The 17475-nt window shown below is 49.7% G+C and overlaps 1 protein-coding gene across 4 annotated transcripts in view; it reads right to left on the reverse strand.

Annotated features, from left to right (window-relative positions):
- The window catches only part of HEMK1 (HemK methyltransferase 1, mitochondrial release factors N(5)-glutamine), a 31976-nt gene that overhangs the window by 13629 nt on the left and 872 nt on the right, over positions 1-17475 (reverse strand). For 3 of the 4 annotated variants that reach the window (XM_075005185.1, XM_075005186.1, XM_075005188.1), the window contains exons 2-4: positions 15548-16067; positions 14910-15001; positions 12501-12594 (exon numbers count right to left, since the gene is read on the reverse strand). In XM_075005185.1, the coding sequence (XP_074861286.1) occupies positions 12501-12594; positions 14910-15001; positions 15548-15793 (432 nt within the window). In that variant the 5' untranslated portion in view covers positions 15794-16067. The remainder of the gene's footprint in view (positions 1-12500; positions 12595-14909; positions 15002-15547; positions 16068-17475) is intronic. The other variant, XM_075005187.1, reaches the window with a different exon arrangement.

Genomic DNA, 17475 nt, shown 5'->3' on the forward strand with positions numbered 1-17475 from the left:
TGGGAGAGGTCAGCTGCCTTCCTAAGAAACCTCCAGAAACACTGTTGTAAAAGGCATGAGCTACTCTACAGCCTGTTAAAGAAAGACATCCATGCACCCTCTGTTGCCAAGTGAAAACAGGTGCTTGCAGCTGATAAGCAGTCGGGCTTGTTTCAGTGTTCCCCAGACCTGGGCCTGACTGTGGGAAAGGAAGCTCGACTGGCCTATTTTTAAAAGGAGCTTCTTGACTGCGAATTCCTCCTGCGGCAGAGCCAGAGCGCACACTGGTGACCTCAGGACACAGCCTACCACATTCTAGCCTGCCTTTAGCCCATGAAGTGCTGCTATTCTAGTAAAAGGTGTGCTGTGAAGGCAAGACCTCTCTCTTGGAGCAGAGGTGAAGCACCTCTTCTCCTCACAGCCTCACCAGGAGTGAGCGGCCAGAAAGCTGGGCCAGCAAGGGTGCCCTGCATGCCAGCTGTCTCTGGTCATTTACAAAAGGGTGTATTTACAGGAACACTGCTGTGTGACCCAGAGGAGACACCACCCACAGGGACTGAGTACAGAATAATGATTCCTTCTCACCCTATGTCTCAGTGATCTGGCATTGCCAGAGCATTTCCTCATGGAGCACTTCCAGATCCCTCTCCAACCACAGTGCTGCTGCTCGGTTTTCTACTTTTGCCCTCAGGAGGTATGTTCCTGGCCAGGTTTTAGGGACTGAGGCCAGGTCTACACTACACCTTAAAGTCGATCCTAGATATGCAATTCCAGCTACGGCAAATGCGTAATGAGAATGAACCTACCTACAACTGACTTATCTAGCTGTCTTCACTGAGGGAGGCCGATGGCAGAAACTCTCCCGTCGACCTCCCTTACTCCTCGTGAGATTGAGAAGTGCAGGGGTTGACTGCTGACTCCAGAGAGTGCGATTACAGGGGTCTCTACCAGGCACGCAAAATCAAACTTGGGAAGACCGACCCTGACTGGGTTGATCTAGCGGGTAGTGCAGATGTACCCAGAACCAAGACTCTGTGGCTATGTTCAGACTCCTTTTTTCAGAATGCAGAGGTATCCTGAAACAGCAATGCCGCAGATTTGTCCCACGCTTGAAATAGTGCTGCTATTTCGAGCACGGTATCCCAGTTCTGCTACCCCTCATCATGGGAGGGGAAATGGAACTTTCAGACCAGCCCCTTATTTCAAACTTCGGTGCCATCTGGTCAGCACCAAGTATGAAATAAGGTATTTTGAGACAATGTCTGCAGTTTGTATTGTGCAAATTGCACAAATTATATTGAAATACACACACCAGTCTAAACACAGCCTGTCTCTGGAGGTGCCTCTCTCTTCCAACTGGGCTTGCAAATCTGTCTGGATTCGGCTGACCTGAAAACTTACTTCCTTGAGCCAGCTGTTCACTACCTCACTTTTTCTCTGCTCCTCTGCTGGCATTGCTTCTTCTCTAGGTCCAGTGCACCCTGGCCCACAGAACTAGCAGTCTCAGCTCCCAGACCATCTCCACCATGCAGAGCCTGGCATTTGCCATGTTTATGAGCTGTAAGTTTATCTTGCATTTGGACCATCTTAGCAATCACCTGCTCATTCAGATGCTGGTGCTGCTGCTTCTTTAACTTCAAGGCTTCAAGGAGGCTAACCCAGAACTATCTCTAAAGAATGACATACTCGTTTTCCCGTGTGTTGATTCATAGCCACAATGAAGTGGCTTCTCTCTTTCTCTGCAACCATCTCTTTTGTGCCGTCTTCTAACAGCTAGATTTGTTCGGCTAGTTGCAATAAGAAGCCAGCATGGAGGACTGCAAGTTACCTAACTATTCAATGTCCCCACCTGCATGTGAATGACATTCATTTCCCAGAGACCTCTGACTGCCTCCAAGTCTTTGGTTCTCCCAACCTGGGAACCCCACTGTCCTTCGGAGCAATAACTGCGTCTTTTGTCAGGTTACTAGAGCTCCTCAGACCCCCATGCTCTGACGATGAAAACTCAGCCAAGGCATTCCCAGGAAATTTGAAATAATCGGAAACCCACAGCTTACCTCTGTCCCCCCAGCGTCTTCCTGTGGGGCAACCTCAAGCTTACCCAGGACTTCAATATCTTGCTTCTCCAGTGACAACCATTTTGGTCCAGAGTTCCTAGAGAGCAGCAGCATCTTCTAACTGGCCTCTTCCCCTGCCCCACTCCCCCGAGCTTATTTACAAGTTACCCAAGGGCACTGTTCTTCCTCACCTACCTTTGATATTCGCAGGAACATGACACAACCTACTTAATTTGCTTCATCAACTGGTGCTACTAGTGAGAAGTAACCCTTTTCCTCCCCCACCCCATTCTTCCCTTCTATATAAACCCTGAATTTTATTTTTCTGACAAATTGGGTCTTCCCCGTGAAAGCTCATGACCTAATACACTTGCTAGTATCTGAGGTGCTTCAGGACTGCTTGTTGTTTGTCATCCAGGCCTGTGTCCCCTCTGACCTTTGTTCAGTTTCTGCATCTTTCTGAGTCTAGAGCCTCTTAGGTGCCTCAAGGCCCTGGGCTGGCCAGCAACCCTGAGAGTCTCTGGTACAGCAAGCGCAGACCTGACTCACACGCCTGTCTGGGTTTATTATTTCCACCTTCCAAGCTACTCATGAAATACATGTGCAAACATCCCCCAGCTTCCCCTGAACCCTGGCTCCGCCCCTGCAGCATGTACATTCTCACAGATTCTCAGTATTAACTTCCCCTCCCTGTGGCTGCGTCTCTCATTCACTGTACTTCTTGGAACTGCAGGTGCACAAAGAGAAAGTCAAGGCCCTGCTTGCCTGAACCCAAACCACAAGCTCCTCAGCTGTGCTGAGCAAATACCGACAAAAATCACCATTGCCTTGTTTATGACTATTAGCTAGAATCAAATGCTGCATCTGAACTGGCCATAGTCAGACCCCGTTCTACTGTTTCTTAGAAAGATACTTGCGTGATATCTGACCACCTTGCGGTCGTCAATGGGTTTGGTCTCACCACACTCCCGTAAAGAAGTTCTACCCCACGCTGCAGAGAGGGAACCCATCCTCCTTCTGCTCACTTTCCACAAGGCAAAACATTCACGGAAGCAGCAAATTTAAGAGTCAGAGTAGACTCATCAACCTCAGAAACTTGATTTCTAGGCTGGGACCATAGGTAAAATGCAGATCAATCTAGCTGCATCACTCAGTGGCAAGAAAAAACTCATACTCGAATGTAGCTCTGATGACCTAACCCTCCAGCAGCCAGGCGGCTAAGTCAATGGAATAATGCATCTCTCAACCTAATTTCTCCCACTCTGAGAGGAGGATTACTTAGATGATGGTAAAAACCTTCTGCTGTTGTAGGAAGAAGGGAGGCAAAATCCCATTTAATTAGTTAACCGGTTAAACATTATGTTTAACCGGTCAACTAATTAAATGCCGGGGATGGAGACAGTGGTTAACCAATTAAATGGTAGGGTAGGGGCAGCTGAGCTGGAACGCTTCTGCTCAGGTTGCACCAGACCAGGGCTGCAGCATCCCCACCTGCAGCACTCCTGGGCAGGCCCACCACTGACAAGGGCTGCTCTGGCCCTGCCCATGGTGGGCCACATGAAGTTCAAACAACCCCCACAGGCTTGCCATAACTTGTAAGCCTCATCCTTTTAGGATCTACACTATGACACTACACAGCTATAACTGTGGTTATGTCTTCACTATGCGGAAGATAGACCCAGTCAGGGTTGATCTTCCGGGGTTCGATTTTGCATGCCCGGTAGAGACATGCGAAATTGAACTCTCTAGGTTTGGCCCCTGTACTCGTCAATATCGCGAGGAGTAAACAGGGTCGGAGGGAGAGTTTCTCCCATCGACCTCCCTCTGTGAGGGCAGCCAGGTGAATTGCTTGTAGATAAGTCGATTCCAGCTCTGCAATTGCCATAGCTAGCATGACACATCTACAGTCGACTTTAATGTCTAGCCTAGACCTGGCCTGTGCCACTGTAGCATCCGAATGAAGCAAGTCCTACGAGCTAATGGTCATTGTCCACTCTGGGAACAGAAACAGCAGGGTGTGATGTGTGTCTCCGATCAAAATGAACCCATGTTTCACATGCATGGAAGATATATACATGGTGCTTGGTTCTGCCGTGAGGGCAGGGAACTGGACTTGACGACCTCTTGGGTTCCTTCCAGTTCTAGGTTTCTATGAAGATCACAATGAACTGCTCACGAACATTTAGAGGGTCTTGATTGCCATGAAAAATTATTTCTCAGGTTAATTGACCTTTGTACGCCATTCACAGGAAATTTATGAATTACATTTTTTAAAAAGGGAACTTCATGGAATAAGTTATTCAACACAAGTTAGTCACCAAGGTCAGGCTCATCACAAGAATAAAGCATCTGAGAAGCATCTTCCCCAAGAAACTGATTCAGTGATGAAAAGTTCCTGCATAAATAACTTCTTAACCTCATCCACTTATCTGCCACTCAGGGTGGAACACGGTGTCATTTCTGGATGTGCGTAGCTTTGCTGATGTCATCTGACCTCCCATTTGCATTAGGAGACTGCTGTCTGCAGAGGTACAGATAGCGATTCATTTTAGACTTTCGTGGAGGGACTCATGCAATCTCTTCTTTGTGCGGGAGAAAAGAGGCTGCTCATAACTGATTGTCCTCCAGCGTCTATGCAGCCGTATCACAGAAAGCCTGCACGGTTTGGTGCCACTGCCAACCTCTGTCCTTAGCAGACTCAGGACAGCGGGTGCTGCGGTTCAGCACAGTGCATGCTGGAGGCCAGGCCAGGCCCGACAGGGTGGGCTGTAGGCCAGTGATGAGATGCAGTGGCAGAGCTGTGTGCGGGCCCAGCCAAGGGATGACTGAGTATTATAAGTTGGAAGCTCACTAGGACAGGAACTGCCTTTTTGTTCTGTGCTTCTGCAAGGCATAGCACAACAGGGTCCAGTATATGACAGGGGCTCCTTGACTCTATGAAATCACAAGGAATAAATATTAATAATAATCAACACTGTCATAAACACTGAAGTGCAGCCCCACATTCTCTTTCACATAGCACAAAATTAACAGCTGCAGGGGCAGAGGGGTAGCACATTAACCCACTGAGCATCTCAGCCACGCCATGCACCTCCAGAGTCCGCACTGTGCGCCATCCCGAGAACTGCATGGAATTACACAGGAGCTTTTCAGCACTGAGCCCATTTCTCCAGGAGGAGGTTTTTCAAATGCTCTCTCCTGGGAACTTCTCAGCACGCCCTGGGAGCACCGCTTTGCATCCAGCTGTTCCTGGCCAGAGGAGCCTGAGCTTGGAGAGTCAGCAGCCAGGGTGGTGCGCAGCTCAGGAAGCTCTCAGGTTACAGCTGGGAGGGAGGGATACAGGAGTCTGGATGTACACCCCAGCCAAAGACAGACAGACACACTTTTGCTTCCTGGGAATGTTTTTACGTGTGGGTTTTTTTCCCCAGAAACGGCACTTCCCAGAATGCACGACTCTGTGCAGAGCCTAATCTGATTACCCCCTCCCTGCCTGTTTGTCCACTCTCTCCCAATTAATCGGTAACAGGGCCCAGGGAGGCCAAGCAGGAAACATGAGCACAAGGCAATGACCTCAAAAGACACGGAAAATCCAACCCCGCCCTCCCGCCCTTCATTGCCCCTTCTAAACACCAGGCCTGCAGGCCAGCTCCATGCTCAGAAGGCAGTGCACAGTTCTGGTTCAGGCCCTGGCTGGCAGCGTGGTGAAGGGACACACCTCACATGCCTTCGAGCCTCTCACACAGGCCCGAGACATCTTCATGCCAATGGGATGCCAAGGCTTTCAGGCAGCATCCCAGCACAAGGCCACTGAGGGAGGGCATTGGTCCCAAACAGACTATGAGGCGACTGTACGGATTCCTCCAGCATCAAAGTTCATCCCCTCCTAGGTGCCCCTGGACAATCACGTAATGACAGCTTCCTGGGAAGCTGCTGATACTGGACGCTATAAAGGCAGGATCCCTGGTGACATGAACCGCTGGTACCACCCACTCCGGCATTCCTGTGTTCCTAAAACTTCACTTAGGCTAATGTTGGTGAGGGCAAAGGAAACAGGCTGTGGATACTGTCCAAGCTAATCTGCAGGCCTTATTCATAGAATCCTAGGGCGGGAAGAGACCTGAGGAGGTCATCGACTCCAGTCCCCTGCCCAAAGCAGGACCAACACCAACCAAATCATCCCATTCAGGGCTTTTGTGAAGCCAGAACTTAAAAACCTCTAGGGATGGAGATTCTACCACCTCTTTCGGTAACGCATTTCAGTGCCTCACCACCCTCCTGGAGAAACAGTTTTTCCTAATATCCAACCTACACCTCTCCCTCTGTAACTTGAGAGCATTGCTCCCTGCTCTGTCATCTGTCACCATTGAAAACAGCCTCTCTCCATTCTCTTTCTAATGCCCCTTCAGTTAATTGAAGGCTGCTATCAAATCACCCAGCACTCTTCTCTTCTGAAGACTAAATTAGCCTAAGTCCCTCAACCTCTCCTCATAAGTGAGCAACCCACAGTATCTCCACTTCACACATGAAGAAGTCAGAGATAAAGACACAGGAAGTGATTTGCATGGGTCACGCAGCAGCTTGCTGGCAAAAGTGAGATGAGAATTCAAGTCTGGTTCTAACTCCTAGGACATGTGGCTTTCTACGCTTGCTAGAAAGTGCTGCAAGGTTTCCCTTGTCCTTCTCTCTTATATGTGGCTCTGAAGAAATTCAAACGTTCATAATTGAGGTTAACGTCGTTATAATTCTCTTTGAGCAAAACTCCAGTCACATGCTCACACAACATACTTCATAACCAACAATGTCTCACTCAGGCAACACTTGTGCTTGAAAGTAAATCTGCAAGTCTCAGCTATCCTCACGACAGCTCGATGGCTAAAGCAAAGGTAACATGGGTAGAGATAAGCAGCAGCACAGGCTAGTTACCCTGAGTACAAACCTACCTGGACCCTGTATGTAATCTGGGCAGCGAAATCAGGATTCCCACTCCCCAGGCTGCTGTGGCTACATGACTCTTTCGAGCTACCATGAGCATCTCTCTCTTTACAATCTATGTATCACATGCTTAACTGAAGGTTGCAGACTCTGGGGTTTCATGCACACTTCCATTCAAGAGCCTCAGAGTTATAAATAAAATACCCCTGCTCTTGTCAAAACAAAGAGAAACCTAAGAAATGCACAACTGAGGATGCATGTCCCAGAGCAAACCCTTAACTCTGCCCTACACCAATGCTAACCAGCTAGCCATCACTCTTCCTGTCTCTGCACGTAGACTATGGGAGATGTACTCCACAGTAGACAGTGGTTATGATTTTTCATACACACACTTGTCTCTTGCCAAATGTGTCTCAGTCCCCGCTCCATCCTTTCCTCTCACAGATCAGTGACGCATGCTCACCATCTCGCCTGCACTGCCCATCTAAGACAGGCCTGTCCAGGCTTAAAAAGTCTTTTACAGCTCGAAAAGGTGCTAAGGTCCAAAAGAACCACAGGGCTGTGGAAGTGTGAAAAGTTGCCCAGTAAATCCCGTAAGGCTCAAGTGGGGTGGTGGGCTCTGGCAAAGCCTATGGGAAGGATCAGAGGGAGTCCCAGATAGCTGCTCTGCAGGGAAGGGAGCAAAGGATAACTGAGAACTACCCCTTCCTGTGGCTCACCTCCTTTCAGCAAGTCCACAAGAAGGCACTTCACAGGGTTCTGGAAGGACCCAGCTGCCCCCTTCTGGCAGCAAAACAGGAGAGCAGGATCTGGAGGGAGACACTGTTTAATTTTAAATGTGGAGGCGTCGTCATTTGCCTAAACACCAGCCTCCACAGTCAGGGAGGAAAACAGACACTGGAAACTTGGTTAATCATCAGCTAGGGGAAAATAATTCCTGGAAGTCAGAGGAACTAAGGGAGTGAGGAGGGAATGTGAGCCTGAAGTGACCTCTAGTTGTGAGATGTGTGTTACCAAAACAATAACTTTCTAGCAAATAAATAATAGGACCAAATGAAAAATGTCTGTATGTGAAATTCTGATAAGGCTTAATTTAGCCAGTAGTGACACATGTAAGAGAAGAGCTTTTCTCTGGCTTGAACCGGCCTTCATCTGATTCTGCTTTTCATCAGCACCCTTCCACTCCTCCTCCGCATCACACTCACTCACTGGATCACTTCTTCAAATTCCAAATGAAATGACACGTAGGATGATGCCTCTGTCCTCTCAAACTCCACAGCAGCCCAGACCACCTGCCTGCCTGTCTGCGGCTCTCACATGGGCTTGCTGGACTGCCTCCTCATGCCAGTTAGGCTTGGCAAGTTAGATTTGAACTACAGTTTGAACCTCTCTCGTCGGGCACCCTTGGGACCTGACCAGTGCTGAACGAGAGAATTTGCCAAACCACAGGAGAGGAATATTTTCTAGCAGCATTACCAACACTTCCACTGCTAACTGGGCTCTGGGAAGACACTTACGGGCAAATTACAGCTAAATAGCAGGACAGAACCCTGAGCACCAGGACTGGTGATTGTAAAACTTTATGGGTCCATGGGAAACTTGGCCACACCCATCATAAGTGGTCATCCAGCTCACTAAAAACATGCCGGATTACAGATGTTGCTGGACAGGAGAGTAACGGATTACAGAGGTTCAACCTGTAGTGGGTAGCAAGAGATGCTAAGTCCCCCTGCAAAGGAATTTGCTGAAATACGAAATATGCCCAGGGACCTAAACAAAGGAGAAATTTAAAGCCTTGTGAGTCTCTGGTCAAGTGCCAACAAAGGATTTGGTGCACCCATGTGGAAAGGGGTGATCCTGAGGAGACTTCCACGGGGAGCCCCTCGGGGGTAGAACGACGGACTGTGACTGCACTTTGTTGGTTCACAAGGCACTGCGTGTGGACTGGCTGCGGCCTGCTCTGCATGGGGAAAGATTTTTTGGGCTTTCCTAAAGTGCGAATTTAATCCACTGAATTATCCCAGGATCAGCCCCTATGTGTCCAGTGACCAGACAACCCACTTTTAAAGGGACAGTCCCGGACGTAAGCCCTCTTGCAGGTATCCTGACCTTTTTCTTAACAAGGGGCCCATTGTCGCATATTTCCTGTCTCCTGCCACTATTACGGGCAGGTCCTGCTGCTGGCCAGATTCCAGAGGTGAGTTGCGAGGGTGGGGGTCCAGTGAGCGGCAAGGGAGATGGGTGTGCAAGGCTGGTGGCAGGGTGAAGATGCAGCGTGCAAGGTCAGCCACCCCCCTGCGGATCCCCCAGTGCAAACCTCCGCTGGGTGCCGGCTCTCAGTTAGCAGGGCCACTCCGCACCCCACCGCCAGCCAGCACTGGGAGAACGCTGCAGTGGTTAGTGAGTGCAGGCAGGCACCAGACAGTGGTTGGCTACCTGTTACCTCTGCTGTCCACCCATCTGCCCTTTACATCCTCCCCATCTCACTGTCCTTTCCCTGCTCTATCTGTTCTCCCCTCACCCCCCTGCTCCTCAACATCCCCCACAGCAGGGCGCATCCTGCTCTGAGCGCCGTGTGGGGAACCAGTCCCGGCAGGAGCGCTGAGCTCATTGACAGCTTGGCTGGTAGACTCCTTCCCAACCCCACTGCCACTGGCTGGGCCAGCATCCCAGCAAAGCCTAAGACCCTGAGGCTTGAGGTGCTGGCCTGGAGGCACTGAGCTCTGCGTGTGCCAAAGCCCAACACAGCACTGGCATGGGGAAGCCTCTCTGCCCCTCCACTAAGCTCCGGAGTCTGGGGGGAGAAGCAACTTCCAGCCTGTCCACCCGCACAAAAGTGTAGGTTCTACAGCAGCCCCAGTGCGCGGCCTTAGCACCATCTTTCCCCATGCCCAGCCCTCGGTCCTGTCCCCTTGGAGCATGACACTGCTTCGTCCCCTCTCATGTTGAGCCCCCTTTCGGACCAAGGTCACCAAAGCCCCTGCAGTCGGGTTCCCTGAACCCTGGTGCACAACACATCCTTAGTGCTTAAATCCTTCCTGCCTGCGCTGTCGCAGGGGACAGCTGGGATACGCTGGTGGCCAGCAGCAGCCTGGGGATGGCATTGCCTTTGGAAACTGTGTGGGCAGCAAGGCACAAACTGCTTCCAGCCACACAGGATGGGGTGGGGAGAGAAGAGCTCTGCAAAGACACAAGCCAGGTCATCTCTTCCCCTCTCTTCTCCTCCCCTGAGGCTGGAAGCAGTTCCCATCCCTTCCCTCCCGCGCAGTGCCGAGAGGCTGCCACTGGCCTCCTTCTGATGTGAACCCTGGCAGAAAACTGGGGGATGGGTCAACCCTGTATGCTCTCCCCGGGCCCACTGGTTCAGGAGAAGGCAGTGCCAAGTACAAGGAAAGGAAGGTCCAGCCATGGAGAGTGGAGAGCAGGGGGTGGAGACGTTGATCACTCCCTCCCTCATGTGAGAGGTGCAGGAGAGCACATGTGTTTCCCCTCTCTCCATGTGCACGGGGAGGTAAGGGTGGGTGCCTTCTCTGCCCCCGTGAACCCTAAAACGTTAAAGACAAGAAGGCAAATAAAAAGAATCCAGCTGTGCGGTATTAACAACTTGATGTTAATTTGAATATTTATCCTATTGGCTGCTGTTGAACTCACTTGAACAAGACTAATTTGACCAGGTGTCTCGAATTCAGCACAGGGAAATACTCCACTTACGTGGGCACTCTCAATACAGTTTACAGTGACCTCCTTTCAGTCACTTACGAATGAATTTAAGCTATCCCAAGTCCCCTCAAAAAAAAAAAAAGAAGAAGAAAAAAAAGGCAACTCAGGCTGGCACAGGAATGTCCACACAGTGGCTTTTAGTAGCCCAATTGGTAAAACTTTCCTTTGCAGACACGGCTGCAGTTAAGCTGCTCACACTGGGTTGCTGCCTGTGTTAAACTCCCCCAAATGCAGCACGTTTCAGCATACTGCACTGTTGTTCGGGTCAGTGGAGACGTGCTTACCAAACCATGCAAACATATGAACACAACCATCCATGCTCACTTGTGCTAGTAACCACAGCCTGCCATTCATGCAACAGGCCTTTGTCTGGGGGCTGGCGGGACTGCTGATGCAGGGAGAAAATTAAAGCACAGCACTGTGGGAAGCCCCATCAGCAGATGTTTTGACTTTCGGAACATATGAACTCCCTTTGGCATTCGTGCCGACCTTGCAGCCATTAATTAGAGGAGGTGCAGAGGCTGGAATGCTCTCTGAAACTGATGGCAAGAGATCGAGCTATGCAACACAACCGCTAGACACCGTCCTTTTTGGCTGTTGATTTTGGATGTCACTAGTGAGGGGCAGCTTTTTAAGAGAACAGTCACCATTCAGGGCACCTGCTCCAAACTGGATCACCACAACTAGCACAATAAAAGCAAGGCATTAGACACAACTCAGGCATTTTCTACATTACAGTTAGAGAACTCTGTCTTGCTGTGATTTTGCACAGAAAGGCAGAGCCCTGCACAGACACAAAATTTCTATCTGCCTCCAAGCCACCACCTGCAAACGTAAAGCGTGGATGAGAAGAGCCACAGGATTTTGGAGGGTTCTACTAGTAGGATGCTGATGTCAGTTCTGAATGGGACACCAGTTCTCTGCATTGATGGCATCACTGTACAAGCTAGGGTAATGGGATTCTTCACCTGCTCGTCCTCCCATTAGAATCAAAGGGAGCTTCGCCACTGACTTTTGGAATCACTGGATCAGACCCTTACGCCCTTGCCTGACCAAACAGAAATCCCTCACCCTCCCTTAGTCTATTTTTGGTTAATAAAAGAAGCAGGATGGACAACCCTGAGGAGTGGAAGTCCTCTCTTTACCTCCAGAGAAGGTACAGTGCATGTAGGTAGGTTCCCAACACACCTCACCCCAGAGCAGCACATCCACCCTACAAAAGTGATGTATTTCAGTCTCCATGACTCATCACACCTTTGGCATCATCTGAGACTGCCAGCAAAGGGGTTAATTGTATCAGTCATTTTGTGATGTGGGCCCCTGCCTCAGGGGAAGAGGGCAGTGACTGACCACTTTAGTTCACAATGACCACTGCGCTGTAGTCAGACGGTACGAGCATTTATAGTTACTAACCAGGCTGGACCAGCTAGAGGTGTAAACCTCAGTGGACAATCCTCCTAGCCATCCACTTCCCTCCTCGGACTCTGAGCTAAGCACCCTACTGTGTCTAGGACACTGGTTCAAATCCAGCCCTGTTTGGTGGCTAAGGGAAGGAGTCGGTGATGAGAGTCCGGTTTCTTCAGTGCCTGGCCAGCCAAGGCTACTCAACAGCTTCCATCCCCTGCCAACCTGGGCTCACTCTGAACCAGCAGAGGCACAAGCAGGTTCCAGGTAACCCCCCACCAATACCCTGAGATTTGAAGAAGAGCAGGTGGAAGGTGTGTGCAGCCCATCACCTATAGACTCTCATTTAGAATAGGGCACATGTGTAACAATACAGCGCATGGAGGAGCAGCAACTCTAAGGTCTTACCTCTGTCTCGGGCCGAGGAATGAAGACCGGGGGTCTCATCTTCAGGGTCAGTTCCTGGAAATCCCACTCGCCAAGGATGTACTGCACAGGCATCCTGCATTGGGAGGGGGTGGGTTACACAACACACTGGGACCAGATTCCCCTGCTACAGACAAGCCCCAGTAGTGCAGTCACCTTCTTATCAGCCTCCAAGCCCTGGGCACTGACACCGCAGCCCCCTCGCTCCAGGGGGGCAGATGGCAATGTCTGGTTCTGCGACAGATCGTTGGATGTGGAAGAGATGGGGTCCCAGCTTTAAGGCTGTGAGTAGTGCTTCTACTTCCCCTCCCAAGAGGGGCTACAGAACGTTTCCAGGAACTGAATTTTGGGGCCACGCCTTCATGCTCTCTGCAGGCCCCACCGTTCATCTCTCTTTTGGAGCAGCAATCACGGCTGCATCCTTGCCAGGAAGAGGCAGCATGCCACCTTCTCTCAACCAGACAACACCAGGCCTTGGTAACTCTGATTATAACACAATCCATGAGTGCTGGGGCAGCGGGGGTAGAACACATGAAGCCCAGCAGCCACTGTTGACACAATGGCTGGTGTAGAAGCCCCTATACAGTTCTCTGTCTGGTACTGCAGGGATGACCCTCATTGCAGGACCCACGTGTGTTCCATAAATGCCAGTAATGCAAATAACTGGGAGAGTGTGTATGCATGTCTGCAGTATCCAAACGCTTACGTTTGTTCCACCTCTTCTCTAGGCTCACTCCACAAGCCTTCCTGGAGGTCTTAAGTGTTCTCAATGATCCAAGTCCCTAAAGCTTTCCTCTTCCCCTGGCCTGCCCCACCATCTCCAATTCCAGATGACTTCCAGACACCAGGGGCAATTTAGTTCTGTACACAGAGATCCTGCATACAGGGGGACAGAACACTGGATTTTGCCAACTTTACAATGGCCCAGGAGACACCAACGGCAGAATTTCCCAGAGGCTGGATCTGCCATTTCTGGGGTGGAACGCAAAAGCTGTTTAACATTGCACAGCAACACTGCCTAAGAATTGAAGTCAGGGAACCAAGGGCATTGCACAGGTTGAACTGTTCAAATCTGGCACCCTTGGGACTTGACCAGTGCTGGATGATAGAATTTGCTGGACCACAAGAGGTCAATATTGTCTAGCAGCATGCTTCCACTGCTTCCTGGGCTCTCAGAAGACATTTAGGGGTAAATTACAGCTAAATAACAGCACAGAACACAGGGAGCCAGGACTGCAGTCTGTAAATAAATGTTATGGGCCCACAGGAAATTTGGCCATACCCATGATAAGTGATTGTCTAGCTAACTAAAATCATGCTGGATTACAGATGTTGCCAGACAAGAGAGTTCTGGATTAGAGAGGTTCAACCTGCAGTCACTGGAAACCGACAGGCGAGTGGAAGCACAGGGTAGAATCATAGAACACTAGACTGGAAGGGACCTCGAGAGGTCATCGAGTCCAGTCTCCTGCCCTTATGGCAGGACCAAGCACTGTCTAGACCATCCCCAACAGATGTCTGTCTAACCTGCTCTTAAACATCTTCAGAGATGGAGATTCCACAACCTCCCTAGGCAATTTATTCCAGTGTTTAACCACCTTGACAATTAGGAAGTTTTTCCTAATGTCCAACCTAAATCTCCCTTGCTGCAGTTTAAGCCCATTGCTTCTTGTCCTAACCTCAGAGGCCAAGGAGAACAATTTTTCTCGCTCCTCCTTGTGACACTCTTTTAGGTACTCATAAACCACAATCACGTCCCCTCTCAGTCTTCTCTTTCCTAAAGTAAACAAGCCCAGTTCTTTCAATCTTCCTTCACAGCTCACATTCTCTAGACCTTTAGTCATTCTTGTCGCTTTTCTCTGGACTCTCTCCAATTTCTCAATATCTTTCTAGAAATGTGGAACCCAAAACTGGACACAGTACTCCAAATGAGGCCTAATGAGCGCAGAGTAGAGAGGAAGAATGACTTCCTGTGTCTTGCTCTCAACACTCTTGTTAATGCAATGCAGAATCATGTTTGCTCTTTTTGCAACAGCATCAGACTGGTGATTCATATTTAGCTTGTGGTCCACTGTGACCCCTAAATCCCTTTTTGCAGTACTCCTTCCTAGACAGTCCTACTGATAGTTCCTCTAATGGACTCAGAGCCAACACCCAGCCGTGCCTGACCTCTTTTATAAAGTTCCACCCCACGCATCCTCCTCATTTCAATGATAGACTCCTATTACCACCACTCCCTGGTCATTCAGGCCAGACCAGATGCCAGCTTCTGCTCCAGCGTGCTGAGTGTGAACGCAACTCTCCTCACTCTGTTAGTTTCTTCTGTGACACTTCCTTCCCACTGGAAGGAGGAAAAGAGGCTGTGATGGTTTTGAAAAGGGACATTCCTACCTTTGTAGCCGCTTTGCACTCAGCTGCTGGACGTGCTGCTGCTGTGCCCACGTGAGCGGTTTGGAGAGGCTGCTAGCACTCAAGCTGTGAATCTGAGGAGGAATTCACTTTAGTACCTGCCCACCGCTGCAGCTTGTTCGCCTCTTTCCCCTGTCCCCAAACAGCATCTTCAAAGGGTATCAGTACAGTTACCAATAAATAACACCTCGGATTCTTTAAGATCTCAAATCATTAGCAGAGTCTATAGACAGACTCAGAAGTGACTGATCCCGACTTGTCTTCTATATTTTCCTGCCGTGTTCTGGGATTCAGGAGGGACAAATTCAGGGCCACACAGATACAGGCCCAGACACAATCTGGGTGCCAGTTTCCCAGGCTACAACCAATGCTCGCATATCCCTGTATGGAAATCATTAGAGAAGGGCAAAATGCTTTATAAGCATTCATGACTTTAGCTCCATCCCCACCCCCCATATAAGACAGAGAAGAGCCAGTCTCCCCGTTTCATTGCTATGAAAATAGAGGCACACAGAGATTAAACCCTCTAATCAGGATTGCTGAGCGAATCTGTGGAGAAGCCAGGAGAGCTGTCACCACACAACCATCATACAACCACACAAACTTCCACACCACTTAACTGTCTTTGCTCCCAGGACGTAGGAAACGATATACTCGCTGGATTCCTGTGCTTCGGGAATCCCTTTGGCCTCAAACACTCCTTGCCAGTATCTGACCAGCTCAGCAGCTGTCTGTTTAGCCCTGAAATTCTGCCTTCGAAGCAGGCGATGGGGGTTTACTGCACAGGCTGGGCTCCCACCCACCCATTCACAGCCATTTCGGAGGCCCGACAGCATCTGGCGCAACAGGCAGGTGAGAAGCCTCATTTTGTCAGAGGCTGCTTATGGTTTCCAAGATGCCGCCTGTGTCCTTCCTTCCTGAGATGCCTTCACCAGACTTAGCCAATCTCAAGTCTTGGCAGGCCAGAGGCTTGGTGCCCTCACACCTGGCACTCCTGCATCACCACTGCTCAATGTCCATCAGGCACACTCTGCGGCTGCAGAAGTCTTCTCATGGCCACACCACCAGTGCTGCAAAAGGCATCCTGCAGGCCTCTCCTCACAGCAAGGCACCATCTCAGGGCATTGATCCTCTGCTGTGCTAGAGGGAGGGAGAGAGAGCACACATGTGGCTTATGGTCTTGTGAGTCTAAGGGAATCCACCCACCAGAGAGCAGGCTGCTTTCCCCACTGCCCAAAAAGGCTTCCCCAAAATGCATCTACGTTTAAAGGACTGAGATTAAACAGCTGGGAAATATTAGAGGCAGGGCATGGGAATTGGGCTAAGTCACCAGCTCTGTTTTGCCTTGGACAATAGCACCTGATAGTTACCAAATTATTGCTCTGACCAACTTAAAGTGCTCCCCACTTGCTTGCATTTAGAAGAGGCAGTGAACAGATGCAGAGTCCCGACTCCCTTGTCACTCCTACAGGTGGTCCTTGTGGGGGTTAAGGCACATTGCCTGGCAGCATGTAGGGACCACGGCATGCTGTTGCTTGTGTAATCCATGTATCTAATAGGGAGATATCTCTTCGAGAGACCTCTGGAGGTGAGTAGGCTTGAAGTTAACCCTCTAACAGGGAGCATGGGCACTGTTAACGTACCAATGGGGAAAGACTCATTTCTAGTTTGTTATTCTCAGGTTTTGTATTTTCTTGTAACAGGGTTTCCTTTGTATATTTGTAACTAACCAGTCACACAGTTGAATCCATTCTCTGGCTGTCTAGCAGTGATCCAAAGGAGAGAAAAATCTGCCTGGATTCCCACTGAGGAATCCTTCAAGGACATAGAGGGAAGATGATTCAAACTCAGAAATTGTGCAGATTTGCTGATCACAGCCACTAACTGAGACTGAGGTGAATTAAACCTAAGATTTTGGGATCTCTCAGTTTCTTCTGGGCTTTGTGTGGGCAGAAATGCTCCAGTTTTACTTTTGTTTTCTCTTTGTGACTGTGAAGATAATGCCGGCAGGTTTACAAAAGTTATGACTTTGTTGTAAAAATTAGATTGTTTGTTTGTTTGTTTCTTCATAAGATTTTATAAAGTTATTTCATTAAATTTGTTTCATTAGTTCCTTTTGGGACCTGACTGTGCAGACGCTGACCCTGTGCAATCCATGCTGAAAATCCATAGAGACTAAATGCTAGGCCTCCAGCTACTTTTCTATGGGAATTGCGGTTTGTTTTTATTACGGCACCGGAGGAGGACAATGAAGTACCCACAAGAGGTTACACTTGCGATGCAGATAAACGGAATCCAGGCATCAGCACCTCCCCTGGGCACCAAAACCTGCCTTAGAGGAGTAAAATGATTCAACAAAGGCGAATGGCTCGTGTGGAGTACACGCCACAGGGAGGAAACCAGGACACAGCTCTGGTTATCGCTTCTTCACCTTAGACCCTTTGTCCCACCGTGCCCCTGAGGTGGCTACACTGGATGGGGTGTTCTGCTGGCCAGGTCCCAGCACACATCCCCACGTCTTGCCACCCCCGGTCTACCTTCCCCAAAT

Source organism: Carettochelys insculpta, chromosome 11 (genome assembly GCF_033958435.1).
Source record: "Carettochelys insculpta isolate YL-2023 chromosome 11, ASM3395843v1, whole genome shotgun sequence".
Lineage (NCBI taxonomy): Eukaryota > Metazoa > Chordata > Testudines > Carettochelyidae > Carettochelys > Carettochelys insculpta.